At 41.2% G+C, this 19,679-nt stretch overlaps 1 protein-coding gene across 4 annotated transcripts; it reads right to left on the bottom strand.

Moving 5' to 3' along the window:
• Positions 1-336: 336 nt before the first annotated feature.
• LOC129816970 (neurexophilin-2-like) lies at positions 337-15,888 on the bottom strand. Of its 4 annotated transcripts, none has more exons than XR_008753639.1 (4): positions 14,911-15,888; positions 14,505-14,639; positions 3,955-8,804; positions 337-3,760 (listed from the first exon to the last, which is right to left on the bottom strand). XR_008753639.1 is itself a non-coding variant. In XM_055871969.1 (3 exons), the coding sequence occupies exons 2-3, from the start codon at positions 14,547-14,549 to the stop codon at positions 8,016-8,018; spliced, it is 834 nt and encodes a 277-aa protein (XP_055727944.1). In that variant the 5' UTR covers positions 14,550-14,639; positions 14,911-15,888; the 3' UTR covers positions 3,768-8,015. The 4 variants fall into 4 exon arrangements, 1 of the variants encoding a protein (XP_055727944.1); XR_008753640.1 differs by lacking the exon at positions 337-3,760 and having other exon boundaries at positions 3,768-7,848; positions 7,904-8,804; XR_008753641.1 differs by lacking the exon at positions 337-3,760 and having other exon boundaries at positions 3,768-7,699; positions 7,904-8,804.
• Between the last annotated feature and the right edge of the window lie 3,791 nt (positions 15,889-19,679).

Below are 19,679 nucleotides of genomic sequence, written 5' to 3'. Positions count from 1 at the left end.
GTGTGTTGGTTGCACTGTGTTGGCTGCAGTGTGTTGGCTGCAGTGTGTTGGCTGCACTGTGTTGGCTGCAGTGTGTTGGCTGCAGTGTGTTGGCTGCATTGTGTTGGCTGCGGTGTGTTGGTTGCACTGTATTGGCTGCACTGTATTGGCTGCAGTGTCTGAGAGGAATCAGATCATCCTGATGGGGAACTATAATGAGTTCACCTTTCTTCTGGACACCTATTTATAGCAAATAAAATAAAACATTGCTCTCTCTCTCTTAGAAACATATACCATTGCTAGAAATCGTCATAGTTTACAGTACGGAGAAAAATAACCAATTCCACCTCATTCCGTGTGCTAAGTTCATGTTTAATGTCATAAAAACCTAAATAGATTTTATTGTAATTTTTTATAAAACAATCCCTTAAAGTAAATATTTAACATTTGACTTACACTATGCACATAAAATAAATCCTATTGTCTATCTTACATAACAATAACTAGAAACAAGATGAAGCAAGCGACACATAAATAATAGCCTAATAATGTCATCTCCGCAGTAAATAGCAATGAACATGTGGCTACGTCTACTTGATATTGCTGCCAAACACAAACTAAGGAACAATTCACATCTATATTTATGGAAAATATAAAAAAAATGGACATAATTTATTGTTAGGCCATATGTAAACACATATATTGTATCTTTACCGAGACACACAAATACGGAACACACTTTGCATTGCACAAAGGATTAGAACTAAAATATTAACACAGATTAAGTTAGATTTAGTTTGCTCATTATAATACAGTTATTGTCATTTGTATAATGTTAAGAGTTTAATTTACAATTTTTAAGACTCAACCAACATGTCTTTGACTCCAGTGATTGACATACAGTGCCTTGCAAAAGTACTCATAACCCTTGGATTTCTAAACATTTTATTTTTACAAAGTGGGATTAAAATTGTATTTTTTTTTGTCAGCAGTCAACACAAAATATTCTGTAAAGTCAAAGTGAAAGACTTATTTTTAAGCTCCATGAATCAACACATGCTAGAAACACATATGGCAGTGATTACAGCTGTGAGTCTTTCTGTTACATCTGCCCCTGCCACACCCTCTACTTCTCACTTTCTGGGTCAGTCTCCAAGAGCTCCACACACCTGAATTGTGCAATAATAATTGTGCCCATTATTCTTTTCCTAATACTTCAAGTCTTGCCATTGATTTTTAAGCAGAATAAGGTCAAAACTGTAACTTGGCCACTCTGGAATATTCACTGGCTTCTTGGTAAGCAACTCCAGTGTAGATTTGGCCTTGTGTTTTAGGTTATTGTCCTGCTGAAAGGTTAATTTCTCTCCCAGTGTCTGGTGGAAAGCAGACCGAAGCAGGTTTTCCTCTAGGATTTTGCCTGTGCTTAGCTCTATTCCATTTATTTTTATCCTAAAAACTCCCTTGTCCTTGCCAAAGACAAGCATACCCATAACATAATGCAGACACCACCATGTTTGAAAATAAGGAGGCAGTTACTCAGTGTTGGATTTGTATTTAGGCCAAACAATTTATTCCTTTGCCTTGTTTTTTTTGTTGCATTATTACTTTAGTACCTTGAAACAAGATGCATGTTTTGGAATATTTTTTATTTCTGTATTCTTATTTTCTGTTCATCATTTCTCTCATCACAGCCATTGAACTCTAACTGTTTGAAACTCACCAATGGCCTCATGGTAACATCCCTGAGCAGTTTCACTCCTGTAGCTCAGTTCAGAAGGCCAACTGCATCTTTGACGTGTCTGGGTGGTTTAATACATCATCCACAGCATAATAATTAACATGACCATGTTTAAAGAGATAGTCAATGTCTGATTAGTTATTTTTTACCCATCTGCCAATCACTGTGGTTCTTTATGAGGCTTTCCAAAAGCTCCCTGGTCTTTGTAGTTGTGCTTGAAATTCAATAGTTGACGAAGGGACAGATGTATGTTTGAGGGACAGAGGACGGGTTAGTCATTCACAAATCATGTCAACCCCTATTATTTCACACAGAGTGAGTCCATATCATTTCTAATGTGATTTATTAAGTCAGATTTTACTCCTGAACTAATTTAGGCCAAAACAAATGGGCTGAATACTTATGCAATTAACATATATTTAGTTATCACATTTTTATTACACTTTGACAGACTGTTTTGAGTAGATTGTTGACAATGAAATACATTTTAATCTCACTTTGTAACACAATAAAATGTGAAGAAATCGAAGGGGTCTGAATACTTTTGAAAGGCACTGTACATTACATGAGGTGAAAGGCACATGCCCTAGCAGCCTAGACACCTATATTTCACCATGGAACTATGAGAATCCTAATGCTCTGGTTCTGCCCATTCTAAACATCTGTTATGAAACAAAACACTATATTGAAGATTTTCCTTCAGTTTTGGACATTTGAGAACATTGAATCCCAGAGCCTTTATCCTTCTGCCTAGGAGGCAGTCTAGTGTGTGAAGAGGGAAGCCTTTATCCTTCTGCCTAGGAGGAGGCAGTCTAGTGTGTGAAGAGGGAAAGCCTTTATCCTTCTGCCTAGGAGGAGGCAGTCTAGTGTGTGAAGAGGGAAAGCCTTTATCCTTCTGCCTAGGAGGAGGCAGTCTAGTGTGTGAAGAGGGAAAGCCTTTATCCTTCTGCCTAGGAGGAGGTAGTCTAGTGTGTGAAGAGGGAAAGCCTTTATCCTTCTGCCTAGGAGGAGGCAGTCTAGTGTGTGAAGAGGGAAAGCAACTGCAGCGGACAGCGTACCGTCTGTCTTTATTATTGTCAGTGTTTTGAGAGTTTGGGGAAATAACTCTCAAGGGCATGTGTGTCCTTAAGAGCAGACATGTAACATCAGGACTACCCCACACACCTCCTGTCATATCTCACAATATCTCCAGTTTATCTCCATGATCACTGGCATGTTATCATTCCAGAAAATAAGTATTTTAACTTGGAGCATTTAGTTTCCTCCGTCACATAGTAAATGATCATTCCCCCTCTCTAACAAATGTTAATGGAGTACATTAGCGTGTCTAGTTTGAGAAACAGACATCTCACAAGTCCTCAACTGTCTGTTTCTCAAACTAGACACACTGATGTACTTGTCCTCTTGCTCAGTGGGGCCTCCCACTCCTCTTTCTATTCTGGTTAGAAACAGTTTGCGCTGTTCTGTGAAAGGGAGTAGGAAACAGCATTGTACGAGATCTTCAGTTTCTTGGCAATTTCTCGCATGGAATAGCCTTCATTTCTCAGAACGAGAATAAACTGACGAGTTTCAGAAGAAATTTCTTTGTTTCTGGCCATTTTGAGCCTCTAATCGAACCCACAAATGCTGATGCTCCAGATACTCAACTAGTCTAAAGGCCAGTTTTATTGCTTCTTTAATCAGCACAAAAGTATTCAGCTGTGCTAACATAATTGCAAAAGGGTTTTCTAATGATCAATTAGCCTTTTAAAATGATAAACTTGGATTAGCTAACACAATGTGCCATTGGAACACAGGAGTGATGGTTGCTGATAATGGGCCTCTGTACGGCTATAGATATTCTGTTCCATTAAAAATCTGCCGTTTCCAGCTCCAATGGTCATTTAAAACATTAATGTCTACACTGTATTTCTGATCAATTTGATGTTATTTTAATGGACAAATAAAAATGTGCTTTTCTTTCAAAAACAAGAATATTTCTAAGTGACCCAAACTTTTGAACTGTAGTGTATATCTGTCCTGTATCTTCTATTGTTATCAGACCTGTCCTGTATCTTCTATTGTTATCCTCACCTGTCCTATAACTCCTGTTATATACCTGTCCTGTATCTTCTATTGTTATCATCACCTGTCCTATAACTCCTGTTATATACCTGTCCTGTATCTTCTATTGTTATCATCACCTGTCCTATAACTCCTGTTATATACCTGTCCTGTATCTTCTATTGTTATCAGACACCTGTTCTATAACTCCTGTTGTTATATACAGTTGAAGTCGGAAGTTTACATACACTTAGGTCGGAGTCATTAAAACTCGTTTTTCAACCACTCCACAAATTTCTTGTTAACTTTTTATGGCTGCAGGGGCAGTATTGAGTAGCTTGGATGAAAGGTGCACAGAGGTGCCCAGAGTAAACGGCCTGCTCCTCAGTCATAGTTGCTAATATATGCATATTATTATTAGTATTGGATAGAAAACACTCTGAAGTTTCTAAAACTGTTTGAATTATGTCTGTGAGTATAACAGAACTCATATGGCAGGCAAAAACCTGAGAAAAAATCTAAACAGGAAGTGGAAATTCTGAGGCTGGTCGATTTTCAACCAAGATCCCATTGAAATCACAGCGAGATATGGATGACTTCCTACGGCTTCCACTAGATGTCAACAGTCTGTAGAACCTTGTCTGATGCCTCTACTGTGAAGGGGGGCCGAATGAGAGGGAAATTAGTCAGGTCTGCCATGACCTGACCATTCTTTGACCATGCGCGTTCACATGAGAGGGAGCTCTGTTCCATCGCTCATCTGGAGTCAATGTAATTCTCCAGTTGGAACGTTATTCAAGATTTATGTTAAAAACATTCTAAAGATTGATTCAATACATCGTTTGACATGTTTCTACGGACTGTTACGGAACTTTTGGACACCTCGTCAGGTTTTAGTGAAAGTGCTTCCCTGACGTTGGATTTGTTTACCAAACGCGCTACAAAATGGACATTACCGAAAAAACCAAACATTTCTTGTGGAAGTGGGAGTCCTGGGAGTGCATTCCGACGAAGATCACCAAAGTGAAGATTTATAATGCTTTTTATGAGTTTTGTTGACTGCACAATTTAGCGGGTAACTGTATGGCTTCCTTTTGTGGCTGAACGCTGTTCTCAGATTATTGAATATTGTGCTTTTGCCGTAAAGCTTTTTGAAATCTGACACAGCGGTTGCATTAAGAACAAGTGTATCTTTAATTCTATGTAAAACATGTATCTTTCATCAAAGTTTATGATGAGTATTTCTGTTATTTGACGTGGCTCTCTGCAATTTCTCCGGATATTTTGGAGGCATTTCTGAACATGGCGCCAATGTAAACGGAGGTTTTTGGATATAAATATGAACTTAATCGAACAAAACATATATGTACTGTGTAATATGAAGTCCTATGAGTGTCATCTGATGAAGATCATCAAAGGTTAGTGATTAATTTTATCTCTATTTGTGCTTTTTGTGACTCCTCTCTTTGGCTGGAAAAATGGCTGAATTTTTCTGTGAGTTCATGGTGACCTAACATAATTGTTTGTGGTGCTTCGCTGAAAAGCCTATTTGAAAATCGGACACTTTGGTGGGATTAACAACAAGATTACCTTTAAAATGATATAAAATACATGTATGTTTGAGGAATTTTAATTATGAGATTTCTGTTGTTTGAATTTGGCGCCCTGCACTTTCACTGGCTGTTGTCATATCATCCCGTTAACGGGATTGCAGCCATAAGAAGTTTTAACAAACTATAGTTTTGGCAAGTCGGTTAGGACATCTACTTTGTGCATGACACAAGTCATTTTTCCAACAATTGTTGACAGACAGATTATTTCACTTATAATTCACTGTATCACAATTCCAGTGGGTCAGAAGTTTACATACACTAAGTTGACTGTGCCATTAAACAGCTTGGAAAATTCCAGAAAATGACGTCATGGCTTTAGAAGCTTCTGATAGGCTAATTGACATAATTTGAGTCAATTGGAGGTGTAAAAAAAAAAGTGTGTGCGAGCAAGGAGGCCTACAAACCTGACTCAGTTACACCAGCTCTGTCAGGAGGAATCGGCCAAAATTCACCCAACTTATGGAAGGCTACCCGAAACGTTTGACCCAAGTTAAACTATTTAAAGGCAATGCTACCAAATACTAATTGAGTGTATGTAAACTTCTGACCCACTGGGAATGTGATGAAAGAAATGAAAGCTGAAATAAATCATTCTCTCTACTATTATTCTGACATTTCACATTCTTAAAATAAACTGGTGATCCTAACTGACCTAAAACAGGGAATTTTTACTTGGAGGTAAATGTCAGGAATTGTGAAAAACTGAGTTTAAATGTATTTGGCTAAGGTGTAGGTAAACTTCTGACTTCAACTGTATATGTGACCAATAAAATGTGATTTGACGTTAACATTGTTGTACAGGTCTGCAGGGTGTCATAGAGTGGTGAGAGTCTATGGTCTACCCCAATACCACACATCTGGACTGTTCTAAAGGACTGGGATTTACTGAGAACACATTGTGGTGATGAGGAGGAACAGAAGGACTGGTTAGGCCAATCGAACCAGGATTGGTCATATTGTGGACAAACTAACAGACTGGTAGGCCATATTGTGGTCAAACTAACAGACTGGTTGGCCATATTGTGGTCAAACTAACAGACTGGTAGGCCATATTGTGGTCAAACTAACAGACTGGTAGGCCATATTGTGGTCAAACTAACAGACTGGTAGGCCATATTGTGGTCAAACTAACAGACTGGTTGGCCATATTGTGGTCAAACTAACAGACTGGTTGGCCATATTGTGGTCAAACTAACAGACTGGTTGGCCATATTGTGGTCAAACTAACAGACTGGTTGGCCATATTGTGGTCAAACTAACAGACTGGTTGGCCATATTGTGGTCAAACTAACAGACTGGTAGGTCATATTGTGGTCAAACTAACAGAACAGTTGGCCCCAACGGTCTACCGTCAACTGGAACAGAACCAGGGTTGGTCATACTTTGGTCAAACTAACTCTATGGGAGATCCAGGTACAGACGGGATCAGCCAGTGGAGGAGTAGGGAGTGTCATTATGGTAGTTGTAGTCCAGCAGACCTTAGGGAGTGTCATTATGGTAGTTGTAGTCCAGCAGACCTTCAGCCAGTGGAAGAGTAGGGAGTGTCATTATGGTAGTTGTAGTCCAGCAGACCTTCAGCCAGTGGAAGAGTAGGGAGTGTCATTATGGTAGTTGTAGTCCAGCAGACCTTCAGCCAGTGGAAGAGTAGGGAGTGTCATTATGGTAGTTGTAGTCCAGCAGACCTTCAGCCAGTGGAGGAGTAGGGAGTGTCATTATGGTAGTTGTAGTCCAGCAGACCTTCAGCCAGTGGAGGAGTAGGGAGTGTCATTATGGTAGTTGTAGTCCAGCAGACCTTCAGCCAGTGGAAGAGTAGGGAGTGTCATTATGGTAGTTGTAGTCCAGCAGACCTTAGGGAGTGTCATTATGGTAGTTGTAGTCCAGCAGACCTTCAGTCAGTGGAGGAGTAGGGAGTGTCATTATGGTAGTTGTAGTCCAGCAGACCTTCAGCCTGTGGAGGAGTAGGGAGTGTCATTATGGTAGTTGTAGTCCGGCAGACCTTCAGCCAGTGGAAGAGTAGGGAGTGTCATTATGGTAGTTGTAGTCCAGCAGACCTTCAGCCAGTGGAAGAGTAGGGAGTGTCATTATGGTAGTTGTAGTCCAGCAGACCTTCAGCCAGTGGAAGAGTAGGGAGTGTCATTATGGTAGTTGTAGTCCAGCAGACCTTCAGCCAGTGGAGGAGTAGGGAGTGTCATTATGGTAGTTGTAGTCCAGCAGACCTTCAGCCAGTGGAGGAGTAGGGAGTGTCATTATGGTAGTTGTAGTCCAGCAGACCTTCAGCCAGTGGAAGAGTAGGGAGTGTCATTATGGTAGTTGTAGTCCAGCAGACCTTAGGGAGTGTCATTATGGTAGTTGTAGTCCAGCAGACCTTCAGTCAGTGGAGGAGTAGGGAGTGTCATTATGGTAGTTGTAGTCCAGCAGACCTTCAGCCTGTGGAGGAGTAGGGAGTGTCATTATGGTAGTTGTAGTCCAGCAGACCTTCAGACAGTGGAAGAGTAGGGAGTGTCATTATGGTAGTTGTAGTCCGGCAGACCTTCAGCCAGTGGAGGAGTAGGGAGTGTCATTATGGTAGTTGTAGTCCGGCAGACCTTCAGCCAGTGGAAGAGTAGGGAATGTCATTATGGTAGTTGTAGTCCAGCAGACCTTCAGCCAGTGGAGGAGTAGGGAGTGTCACTATGGTAGTTGTAGTCCGGGCAGACCTTCTGCACCAGTTTGTAGTCCACGCTGTAGAAGGCGATGTAGATGCAGATGACTTTAAAGGGCTTGGAGCAGAGCCAGGAGACGTGGCTCTGTGTCTGTTCCTGGTAACACACCTTGGAGGAGTCGAAGCTGCACAGAGCCGTCTTCTTGTTGCGGTCCGTCTTCTCATACTCGATACGACAGTTGAAAGCTTTAGAGTCTTTTGTCTCCAGTGTGGACTGCTGAGCCATCTCAAACTCCACCACTTTAGACGGCGGCACCAGACTCACCGACACGTTCCCCAGGCCGGTGGAGTTATGGCGGAAGTAGACACTGAACGTTCCGTTACCGTGGTCCACGATCTTCCCGGTGATCAGCAGGTTAAGCTTGATGGTCTTAATGTTGGAATGGAAGTCTCCCCAGCCAAACATCTTCTTGAACTTGCCTGTCTTGATGATGGGTCGTCGCTTGGTTCTGGCCAGGCTGGCCTGAACATCTGTCTGGTTGGATAACCAATCCCAGAAGTCCTCCATGCTCTCTAGGTATGTCATGTCCCTGATGGGGTTGTGTTTAAGGCTGGATGGCCCGACGGCTCCAGGGACCCCCCTAGCGAATAGCCTCAGGGGGTTGAGGACTCTGGGACTGGCCCCGGCTCCGCTGGGGGAGAACTCCTCCTCATGGTCCCCCTCCCCCCACTCTATCAGCTCTGTCTCTGCTGCTGCTTGGAGCTGCTGTTTGGTTTTCCTGCACCACACCTACAGAGAAACAAAGAAAAAGACACAGAGGGAAAGGTTAGAGGACATGAACTGTACCATATTATTCCAAACAGCATAGTAACTGGATGCATACAGATGTAGGATCTTAATTTGATCACTCTTTTGTTGCTGAGAATTTTCCTGAAGAGCAGGAAATGCAAACATGTAGTGTATTTGAGTTTTAAAAAAGGATTCAAAAGTTTGTAATTCCCACTTTGAAATTTCAGACTTGATATGCCCTAACGAATTATTTATCAACCCTTACAAAAATGTCCTTTAATTATAATTCACATTCCGTGGCTGCATAATTATGTTCCTGCTGTAGCAAACTGGCTCAAATTAAGATCCTACATCTGTATGTGCAAAATAATATTCAAATTCAAATGATGAAAATAGAGACCCACTATAAGTGACAACAACGTGGTTTGGAGGTGTGGCTATGCGAAACTACGTTATGAGTAATCTCTCGTGAAACAATAGAATCTGTCAGGCTGAAAGGAGCAGGAGTTCCTGTGTTATTTAGACAAATCAAGATTTAGCAGGTGTTAACATCTTTTCATATTTAGGAAGAGAAGGGGACATTCAGCCCATAACTTGAAAAGAGGGAGGGTGGACTCATTCCGGTTTCGCTCTTCATTCTAGCATTTTTTGACCTCTTAACATGTCCTCTATGTAGAACATAAAGCCCCATGGAGTCTTTTTAAATGTATGTTTAAATCATCACTAATACATCTGTGTGTTTATTTAATGAATATATATTTTTTATTTATTATTTACTTTGGTCATTGAAATGTTGATCATGTGGGTGTTAGGAAACACACAAAAAGGGCATTATCATGTTCACAATTTCAGAGTGATTTCGACCTCAGTGTGGAAATATCTTTTAAAAAATACAGGAAATTATGTTTTTAACTCCACTGGCCTTTTAATCGAGCAGCTGACCAATTACATGAAACTTTAGTTCTGAGCGTCAGAATCATCAAGATGGCGCCGACAGAGAGGGCTGCCTCGCTTCTAATCCTTAGGAAACTTTGCAGTATTTAGTATTTTTGGTATTATTTCTTACATTGTTAGCCCAGAAAATCCTAAGTGTTATTACATACAGCCGGGAAGAACTATTGGATATCAGAGCGACGTAAACTTACCAGCAGTACGACCAGGAATATGAATTTCCTGAAGCGTATCCTTTGTCCGAACTACCCAGGGCATTTGAACTGAGGCTGACCCAAAACAACGCCAGAGAAGAGGTAGACGGAGTGGTCTTCTGGTCAGACTTCGGAGGCGCGCACACCACCCACCGCTTCTGAGTATATTACTCGCTAATGTCCAGTCTCTAAATAACAAGCTCGATGAAATCAGGACACGGGTTGCTTTCCAGAGAGACATCAGGGATTGTAACATACTCTGTTTCAGGGAAACATGGCTTTCTGGGTATATGCTGTTGGAGTCGGTACAGACACCTGGATTCTTTGTGCGTAGCGCTGACAGGAATAAACATCTCTCCGGAAAAAAGGGCGGAGGTGTATGTTTTTCATGATTAACGACTCATGGTGTAATTGTAACAACATACAGGAACTCCTTTTGTTCACCTGACCAAGAATTCCTCACAATCAGAATCCGACCGTATTATCTTCCAAGATAATTCTCTTCGGTTATCGTCACAGCCGTGTATATCCCCCCTCAAGCTGATACCACGATGGCCCTCAAGGAACTTCAATGGACTTTATGCAAACTGGAAACCATATATCCTGAGGCTGCATTTATTGTAGCTGGGGATTTTAACAAGGCAAATCTGAGAACAAGGCTGCCTAAATTCTAACAGCAAATCAACTGTAGCACTCGCGCTGGAAAAACAGTGGATCACTGCTACTCTAACTTCCGCGATGCCTACAAGGTCCTCCCCACCCTCCTTTCGGAATATCTGACCACGACTCCATTTTGCTCCTCCCTTCCTATAGGCAGACACTCAAACAGGAATTAGCCGTGCTAAGGACTATTCAACTTTGGTCAGACCAATCGGAATTGACACTTCAAGATTGCTTTGATCACGCGGACTGGGACATGTTCCGGGTAGCCTCAGAGAATAATATTGATGTACAGTGAGGAGAACAAGTATTTGATACACTGCCGATTTTGCAGGTTTTCCTACTTACAAAGCATGTAGAGGTCTGTCATTTTTATCATAGGTACACTTCAACTGTGAGAGACGGAATCTAAAACAAAAATCCAGAAAATCACATTGTATGATTTTTAAGTAATTAATTTGCATTTTATTGCATGACATTAGTATTTGATCACCTACCAACCAGTAAGAATTTCGTCTCTCACAGACCTGTTAGTTTTTCTTTAAGAAGCCCTCCTGTTCTCCACTCATTACCTGTATTAACTGCACCTGTTTGAACTCGTTACCTGTATAAAAGACACCTGTCCACACACTCAATCAAACAGACTCCAACCTCTCCACAATGGTCAAGACCAGAGAGCTGTGTAAGGACATCAGGGATAAAATTGTAGACCCGCACAAGGCTGGGATCGGCTACAGGACAATAGGCAAGCAGCTTGGTGAGAAGGCAACAACTGTTGGCGCAATTATTAGAACATGGAAGAAGTTCAAGATAACGGTTAATCACCCTCGGTCTGGGGCTCCATGCAAGATCTCACCTCGTGGGGCATCAATGATCATGAGGAAGGTGAGGGATCAGCCCAGAACTACACGGCAGGACCTGGTCAATGACCTGAAGAGAGCTGGGACCACAGTCTCAAAGAAAACCATTAGTAACACACTACGCCGTCATGGATTAAAATCCTGCAGCGCACGCAAGGTCCCCCTGCTCAAGCCAGTGCATGTCCAGGCCCGTCTGAAGTTTGCCAATGACCATCTGGATGGTCCAGAGGAGGAATGGGAGAAGGTCATGTGGTCTGATGAGACAAAAATAGAGCTTTTTGGTCTAAACTCCACTCGCCGTGTTTGGAGGAAGAAGAAGGATGAGTACAACCCCAAGAACACCATCCCGACCGTGAAGCATGGAGGTGGAAACATCATTCTTTGGGGATGCTTTTCTGCAAAGGGGACAGGACGACTGCACCGTATTGAGGGGAGGATGGATGGGGCCACGTATCGCGAGATCTTGGCCAACAACCACCTTCCCTCAGTAAGAGCATTGAAGATGGGTCGTGGCTGGGTCTTACAGCATGACAACGACCCGAAACACACAGCCAGGGCAACTAAGGAGTGGCTCCGTAAGAAGCATCTCAAGGTCCTGGAGTGGCCTAGCCAGTCTCCAGACCTGAACCCAATAGAACATCTTTGGAGGGAGCTGAAAGTCTGTATTGCCTAGCGACAGCCCCGAAACCTGAAGGATCTGGAGAAGGTCTGTATGGAGGAGTGGGCCAAAATCCCTGCTGCAGTGTGTGCAAACCTGGTCAAGAACTACAGGAAACGTATGATCTCTGTAATTGCAAACAAAGATCATGCCTGTCCCCATAGCTCTGCTATATATGTTAATGTAGACCTGTCCCCATAGCTCTGCTATATATGTTAATGTAGACCTGTCCCCATAGCTCTGCTATATATGTTAATGTAGACCTGTCCCCATAGCTCTGCTATATATGTTAATGTAGACCTGTCCCCATAGCTCTGCTATATATGTTAATGTAGACCTGTCCCCATAGCTCTGCTATATATGTTAATGTAGACCTGTCCCCATAGCTCTGCTATATATGTTCATGTAGACCTGTCCCCATAGCTCTGCTATATATGTTCATGTAGACCATGCCTGTCCCCATAGGTCTGCTATATGAAATTCAACTTTATCAACAATGACACAGATTAATTCCAACAATTTATAAATAATGACATAGTTGTTATAATTGCAATTGTATTAAATATACTTCTACTGTATAGCCTATACACATCCTGAATGTGTTATTTCTCTATAGCACAGTCACAGTGGGACCAGTCTATATTTCTCTATAGCACAGTCACAGTGGGACCAGTCTATATTTCTCTGTAGCACAGTCACAGTGGGACCAGTCTATATTTCTCTATAGCACAGTCACAGTGGGACCAGTCTATATTTCTCTATAGCACAGTCACAGTGGGACCAGTCTATATTTCTCTATAGCACAGTCACAGTGGGACCAGTCTATATTTCTCTGTAGCACAGTCACAGTGGGACCAGTCTATATTTCTCTATAGCACAGTCACAGTGGGACCAGTCTATATTTCTCTATAGCACAGTCACAGTGGGACCAGTCTATATTTCTCTATAGCACAGTCACAGTGGGACCAGTCTATATTTCTCTATAGCACAGTCACAGTGGGACCAGTCTATATTTCTCTATAGCACAGTCACAGTGGGACCAGTCTATATTTCTCTGTAGCACAGTCACAGTGGGACCAGTCTATATTTCTCTATAGCACAGTCACAGTGGGACCAGTCTATATTTCTCTATAGCACAGTCACAGTGGGACCAGTCTATATTTCTCTATAGCACAGTCACAGTGGGACCAGTCTATATTTCTCTATAGCACAGTCACAGTGGGACCAGTCTATATTTCTCTGTAGCACAGTCACAGTGGGACCAGTCTATATTTCTCTATAGCACAGTCACATTGGGACCAGTCTATATTTCTCTGTAGCACAGTCACAGTGGGACCAGTCTATATTTCTCTATAGCACAGTCACATTGGGACCAGTCTATATTTCTCTGTAGCACAGTCACAGTGGGACCAGTCTATATTTCTCTATAGCACAGTCACATTGGGACCAGTCTATATTTCTCTGTAGCACAGTCACAGTGGGACCAGTCTATATTTCTCTGTAGCACAGTGGGACCAGTCTATATTTCGTTGTAGCACAGTCACAGTGGGACCAGTCTATATTTCTCTATAGCACAGTCACAGTGGGACCAGTCTATATTTCTCTATAGCACAGTGGGACCAGTCTATATTTCTCTATAGCACAGTCACAGTGGGACCAGTCTATATTTCTCTATAGCACAGTGGGACCAGTCTATATTTCTCTATAGCACAGTCACAGTGGGACCAGTCTATATTTCTCTATAGCACAGTGGGACCAGTCTATATTTCTCTATAGCACAGTCACAGTGGGACCAGTCTATATTTCTCTATAGCACAGTGGGACCAGTCTATATTTCTCTATAGCACAGTGGGACCAGTCTATATTTCTCTGTAGCAGTCACAGTGGGACCAGTCTATATTTCTCTATAGCACAGTGGGACCAGTCTATATTTCTCTATAGCACAGTCACAGTGGGACCAGTCTATATTTCTCTGTAGCACAGTGGGACCAGTCTATATTTCTCTGTAGCAGTCACAGTGGGACCAGTCTATATTTCTCTATAGCACAGTGGGACCAGTCTATATTTCTCTATAGCACAGTGGGACCAGTCTATATTTCTCTATATGAATACATTGAATAGAGCCTTTTTGTTTGGGAGGTGGTGTGTACATCTTAACATTGTCAAGTATGCTTTAAAATACTGTACTGATTTGAAACTTAACTCCTATTTAATGTCACCTGCATGAAAACCTCTATGTATTTGCCATGTTTATTTAGCAAATAAATCAAAGTAATCAGGAATAGACTGCATTAAATGAACACAATAATGTCATTTGTGACTGTAGGCTAATCCTCATACCTGAGATGAAATAGTTTAGTTTATATGAAATACTCACATAATATAGGAGGAACATGAACAGGACTGCTCTTAGTGTGTTCATGGTTACTATCTGCTCTCAGACTTTATTTAGGATGAATGGCGATGAAATCCCCTTCGCAATGTGACAAGAGGATGCCATTACTGCCATCAGCTGTGGAGGATACACAGACAAACACTTCGTAGATATATAATCATAATATCATTAAAAATGATAACCACGTGGCATTTCATATGTATCCCGGCATTACTGTCACTCATAACGTTCATGGTATAATAAGCACAAACACTAAAGTATTCTGAGTTTGAATGCTTATGCTAATAAATAAATACATTTTGAGTAAAAATATCCTTGCAATATTTGTTGTAAACTGTGTATGAATAAGCTAAATGTGTTACTATAAAGACATTAAAATACACCTTACCTTTTTCTCAATGCAGTAGGCTAGGCTCTCTCCGTTAGTTGGGAACAGACGGTGAATCCATCCTCTCCGTGCACGTCGGGCAAGCAGTCACCACAGTGCTCTGACTTAACTGGGTTTAATGGTCTGAAGCTATTTTCTATCCGGGGAAAAACAGAGAATTCTGCCCAAATACATTTCCAGTGACTGTATCCAGTGTCTTGATTGAAACAATAAGTCCAGCCTTATAGCCGCTTTGCATCTGCTTAAAAAAAAGATATGTATATATATATATTTACCCAAGCAGCAATGTCATAATGCCATTACACATTGTCTTGGTGAAATGATGTTTTGCAGCAGAGAACAACCCGGTGTTGCACTGAAGAACCTAGTTCCTACTGCGATCTGGCGGTATCCTCTGTAGTTGTCACAATGCGTCTGCCCCATGTTCCGAGGTTCGCTGTCTGAGTGCATGGAGAGACATCTCCTTTTGACGTCTACCTGGGAGGAACTTTGAGCTTGTCAGGAGCTAGTTGTGGTTCTTCTGTTTAGGACCAAATCAATTTCTTTAACCCATTACGTGCTTGGTCTTTTCTCACTGACTTCTTTTAGTTGCTGCATGTATGGCTATTTACTTCTGTTTTCATATATATTTTTTTTAAATATTTTTTTTTACCTTTATTTAACTAGGCAAGTCAGTTAAGAACAAATTCTTATTTACAATGATCAGTTAGATGTGGTACAGCCTGGATTTGAACCAGGGACTTTAGCCATGCCTCTTGCACTGAGATGCAGTGCCTTAGACCACTGCGCCACACGGGAGCCCAAACTTTATATTACGTTTTTTGGAAGTCTGTATCATGTCAGACACAATGACCTAAATAATAGTTAGGTCTTCATTCATAAACACTCTGATCTATGAACCACTGAGATATACTGTAGTTGACTATACTACATGATCAAACTATACTGCATGATCAAACTATATGATCAAACTAAACATGATCAAACTATACTACATGATCAAACTATACTACATGATCAAACTATACTACATGATCAAACTATACTACATGATCAAACTATACTACATGATCAAACTATACTACATGATCAAACTAAACATGATCAAACTATACTACATGATCAAACTATACTACATGATCAAACTAAACATGATCAAACTAAACTACATGATCAAACTACATGATCATACTATACTACATGATCAAACTATTCTACATGATCAAACTATACTGCATGATCAAACTAAACATGATCAAACTAAACTACATGATCAAACTATACTACATGATCAAACTAAACATGATCAAACTAAACTACATGATCAAACTAAACATGATCAAACTATACTACATGATCAAACTACATGATCAAACTATACTACATGATCAAACTATTCTACATGATCAAACTATACTGCATGATCAAACTAAACTACATGATCAAACTATACTACATGATCAAACTATACTACATGATCAAACTACATGATCAAACTAAACATGATCAAACTATGCTGCATGATCAAACTATACTTCATGATCAAACTAAACTACATGATCAAACTATACTACATGATCAAACTATACTACATGATCAAACTAAACTACATGATCAAACTATACTACATGATCAAACTATAATACATGATCAAACTATACTACATGATCAAACTAAACTGCATGATCAAACTATAATACATGATCAAACTACACTACATGATCAAACTAAACTGCATGATCAAACTATACTACATGATCAAACTATAATACATGATCAAACTATACTACATGATCAAACTAAACTGCATGATCAAACTATAATACATGATCAAACTATACTACATGATCAAACTATAATACATGATCAAACTATACTACATGATCAAACTAAACTGCATGATCAAACTATAATACATGATCAAACTACACTACATGATCAAACTATACTGCATGATCAAACTACATGATCAAACTACATGATCAAACTAAACTACATGATCAAACTATACTGCATGATCAAACTACACTACATGATCAAACTATACTACATGATCAAACTATAATACATGATCAAACTATACTACATGATCAAACTATACTACATGATCAAACTACATGATCAAACTATACTGCATGATCAAACTACACTACATGATCAAACTACATGATCAAACTACATGATCAAACTACACTACATGATCAAACTACATGATCAAACTACATGATCAAACTATACTACATGATCAAACTACACTACATGATCAAACTACATGATCAAACTATACTACATGATCAAACTATACTGCATGATCAAACTAAACATGATCAAACTATACTACATGATCAAACTATACTGCATGATCAAACTACACTACATGATCAAACTATACTACATGATCAAACTATACTACATGATCAAACTATACTACATGATCAAACTATACTACATGATCAAACTATACTGCATGATCAAACTACACTACATGATCAAACTACATGATCAAACTACATGATCAAACTACATGATCAAACTAAACTACATGATCAAACTAAACTACATGATCAAACTATACTACATGATCAAACTATACTACATGATCAAACTATACTTCATGATCAAACTAAACTACATGATCAAACTATACTGCATGATCAAACTATACTACATGATCAAACTACATGATCATACTACATGATCAAACTATACTTCATGATCAAACTATACTTCATGATCAAACTAAACTACATGATCAAACTATACTACATGATCAAACTACATGATCAAACTATACTGCATTATCAAACTAAACTACATGATCAAACTAAACTACATGATCAAACTTCATGATCAAACTATACTTCATGATCAAACCAGATATTGGTGTGTCTTCTGCACCACCATGTGGTTTAATAAAGCAGTTGATATTGTAGTATATATACCATGCCACCAATAGATGGCGCAGTAGGCTTGGCAGTGTCTGGTTTGGACTGCTGGTAAGGAAACATGGGAGAAGAGGGGGATATTATGTAGATCCGACATGTACCATCGTGGAAGAAGGAAAGTGATAGAAAACTATAGTCAGATGTCCTGTGGATCTGTTTGGATGGAGTCTGTCAAGTCTGGGTGATTTCAGGTCAAGGCTCAAATTAACCTAAAAAAATGTTTTCATAATATTCTCAGAGAATTTGTCTCCCGAGCCAACCCTACCTTCCAACTACAGGGGAACAAGGACCTTCCAGCTATCCACTATCCAAACAAAGTGGGATAGAAAGTCAACTGTAGAGAATCTACACAGACCATCCAGACTACAGACCATCCAGACTACAGACCATCCAGACTACAGACCATCCAGACTAGAGACCATCCAGACTACAGACCATCCAGACTACAGACCATCCAGACTAGAGACCACCCAGACCATCCAGACTAGAGACCATCCAGACTCCACAGACCATCCAGACTACACAGACCATCCAGACTAGAGACCACCCAGACCATCCAGACTAGAGACCACCCAGACCATCCAGACTACAGACCACCTAGACCATCCAGACTAGAGACCATCCAGACTAGAGACCATCCAGACTACCCAGAAGAGACCACCCAGACCATCCAGACTAGAGACCACCCAGACCATCCAGACCATCCAGAAGAGACCACCCAGACCATCCAGACTAGAGACCACCCAGACCATCCAGACTAGAGACCATCCAGACCATCCAGACTAGAGACCACCCAGACCATCCAGACTAGAGACCATCCAGACCATCCAGACTAGAGACCACCCAGACTATCCAGACTAGAGACCACCCAGACCATCCAGACTAGAGACCATCCAGACCATCCAGACTAGAGACCACCCAGACCATCCAGACTAGAGACCATCCAGACCATCCAGAAGAGACCACCCAGACTATCCAGACTAGAGACCATCCAGACCATCCAGACTAGAGACCACCCAGACCATCCAGACCATCCAGAAGAGACCACCCAGACCATCCAGACTAGAGACCATCCAGACCATCCAGACTAGAGACCACCCAGACCATCCAGACTAGAGACCATCCAGACCATCCAGACTAGAGACCACCCAGACTATCCAGACTAGAGACCACCCAGACTAGAGACCATCCAGACTACAGACCATCCAGACTAGAGACCATCCAGACCATCCAGACTACAGACCATCCAGACTACACAGACCATCCAGACCATCCAGACTAGAGACCATCCAGACTACCCAGACTACACAGACCATCCAGACTAGAGACCATCCAGACCATCCAGACTCCACAGACCATCCAGACTAGCCAGACCATCCAGACTAGAGACCATCCAGACTCCACAGACCATCCAGACCATCAAGACTATCCAGATCATCCAGACTACCCAGATCATCCAGACTACACAGACCATCCAGACTAGAGACCATCCAGACTAGAGACCACCCAGACCATCCAGACTAGAGACCATCCAGACTACCCAGACCATCCAGACTACACAGACCATCGACTACAGACCATCCAGACTAGAGACCATCCAGACTACAGACCATCCAGACTACCCAGACCATCCAGACTACCCAGACCATCCAGACTACAGACCATCCAGACTACCCAGACTACAGACCATCCAGACTACACAGACCATCCAGACTAGAGACCATCCAGACTAGAGACCATCCAGACTACCCATACCATCCAGACTACCCAGACCATCCAGACTACACAGACCATCCAGACTAGAGACCATCCAGACTACCCAGA

This window comes from Salvelinus fontinalis, chromosome 19, assembly GCF_029448725.1.
Source record: "Salvelinus fontinalis isolate EN_2023a chromosome 19, ASM2944872v1, whole genome shotgun sequence".
Classification (NCBI taxonomy): domain Eukaryota; kingdom Metazoa; phylum Chordata; class Actinopteri; order Salmoniformes; family Salmonidae; genus Salvelinus; species Salvelinus fontinalis.
This window is presented reverse-complemented; position numbering and strand designations above follow the sequence as displayed.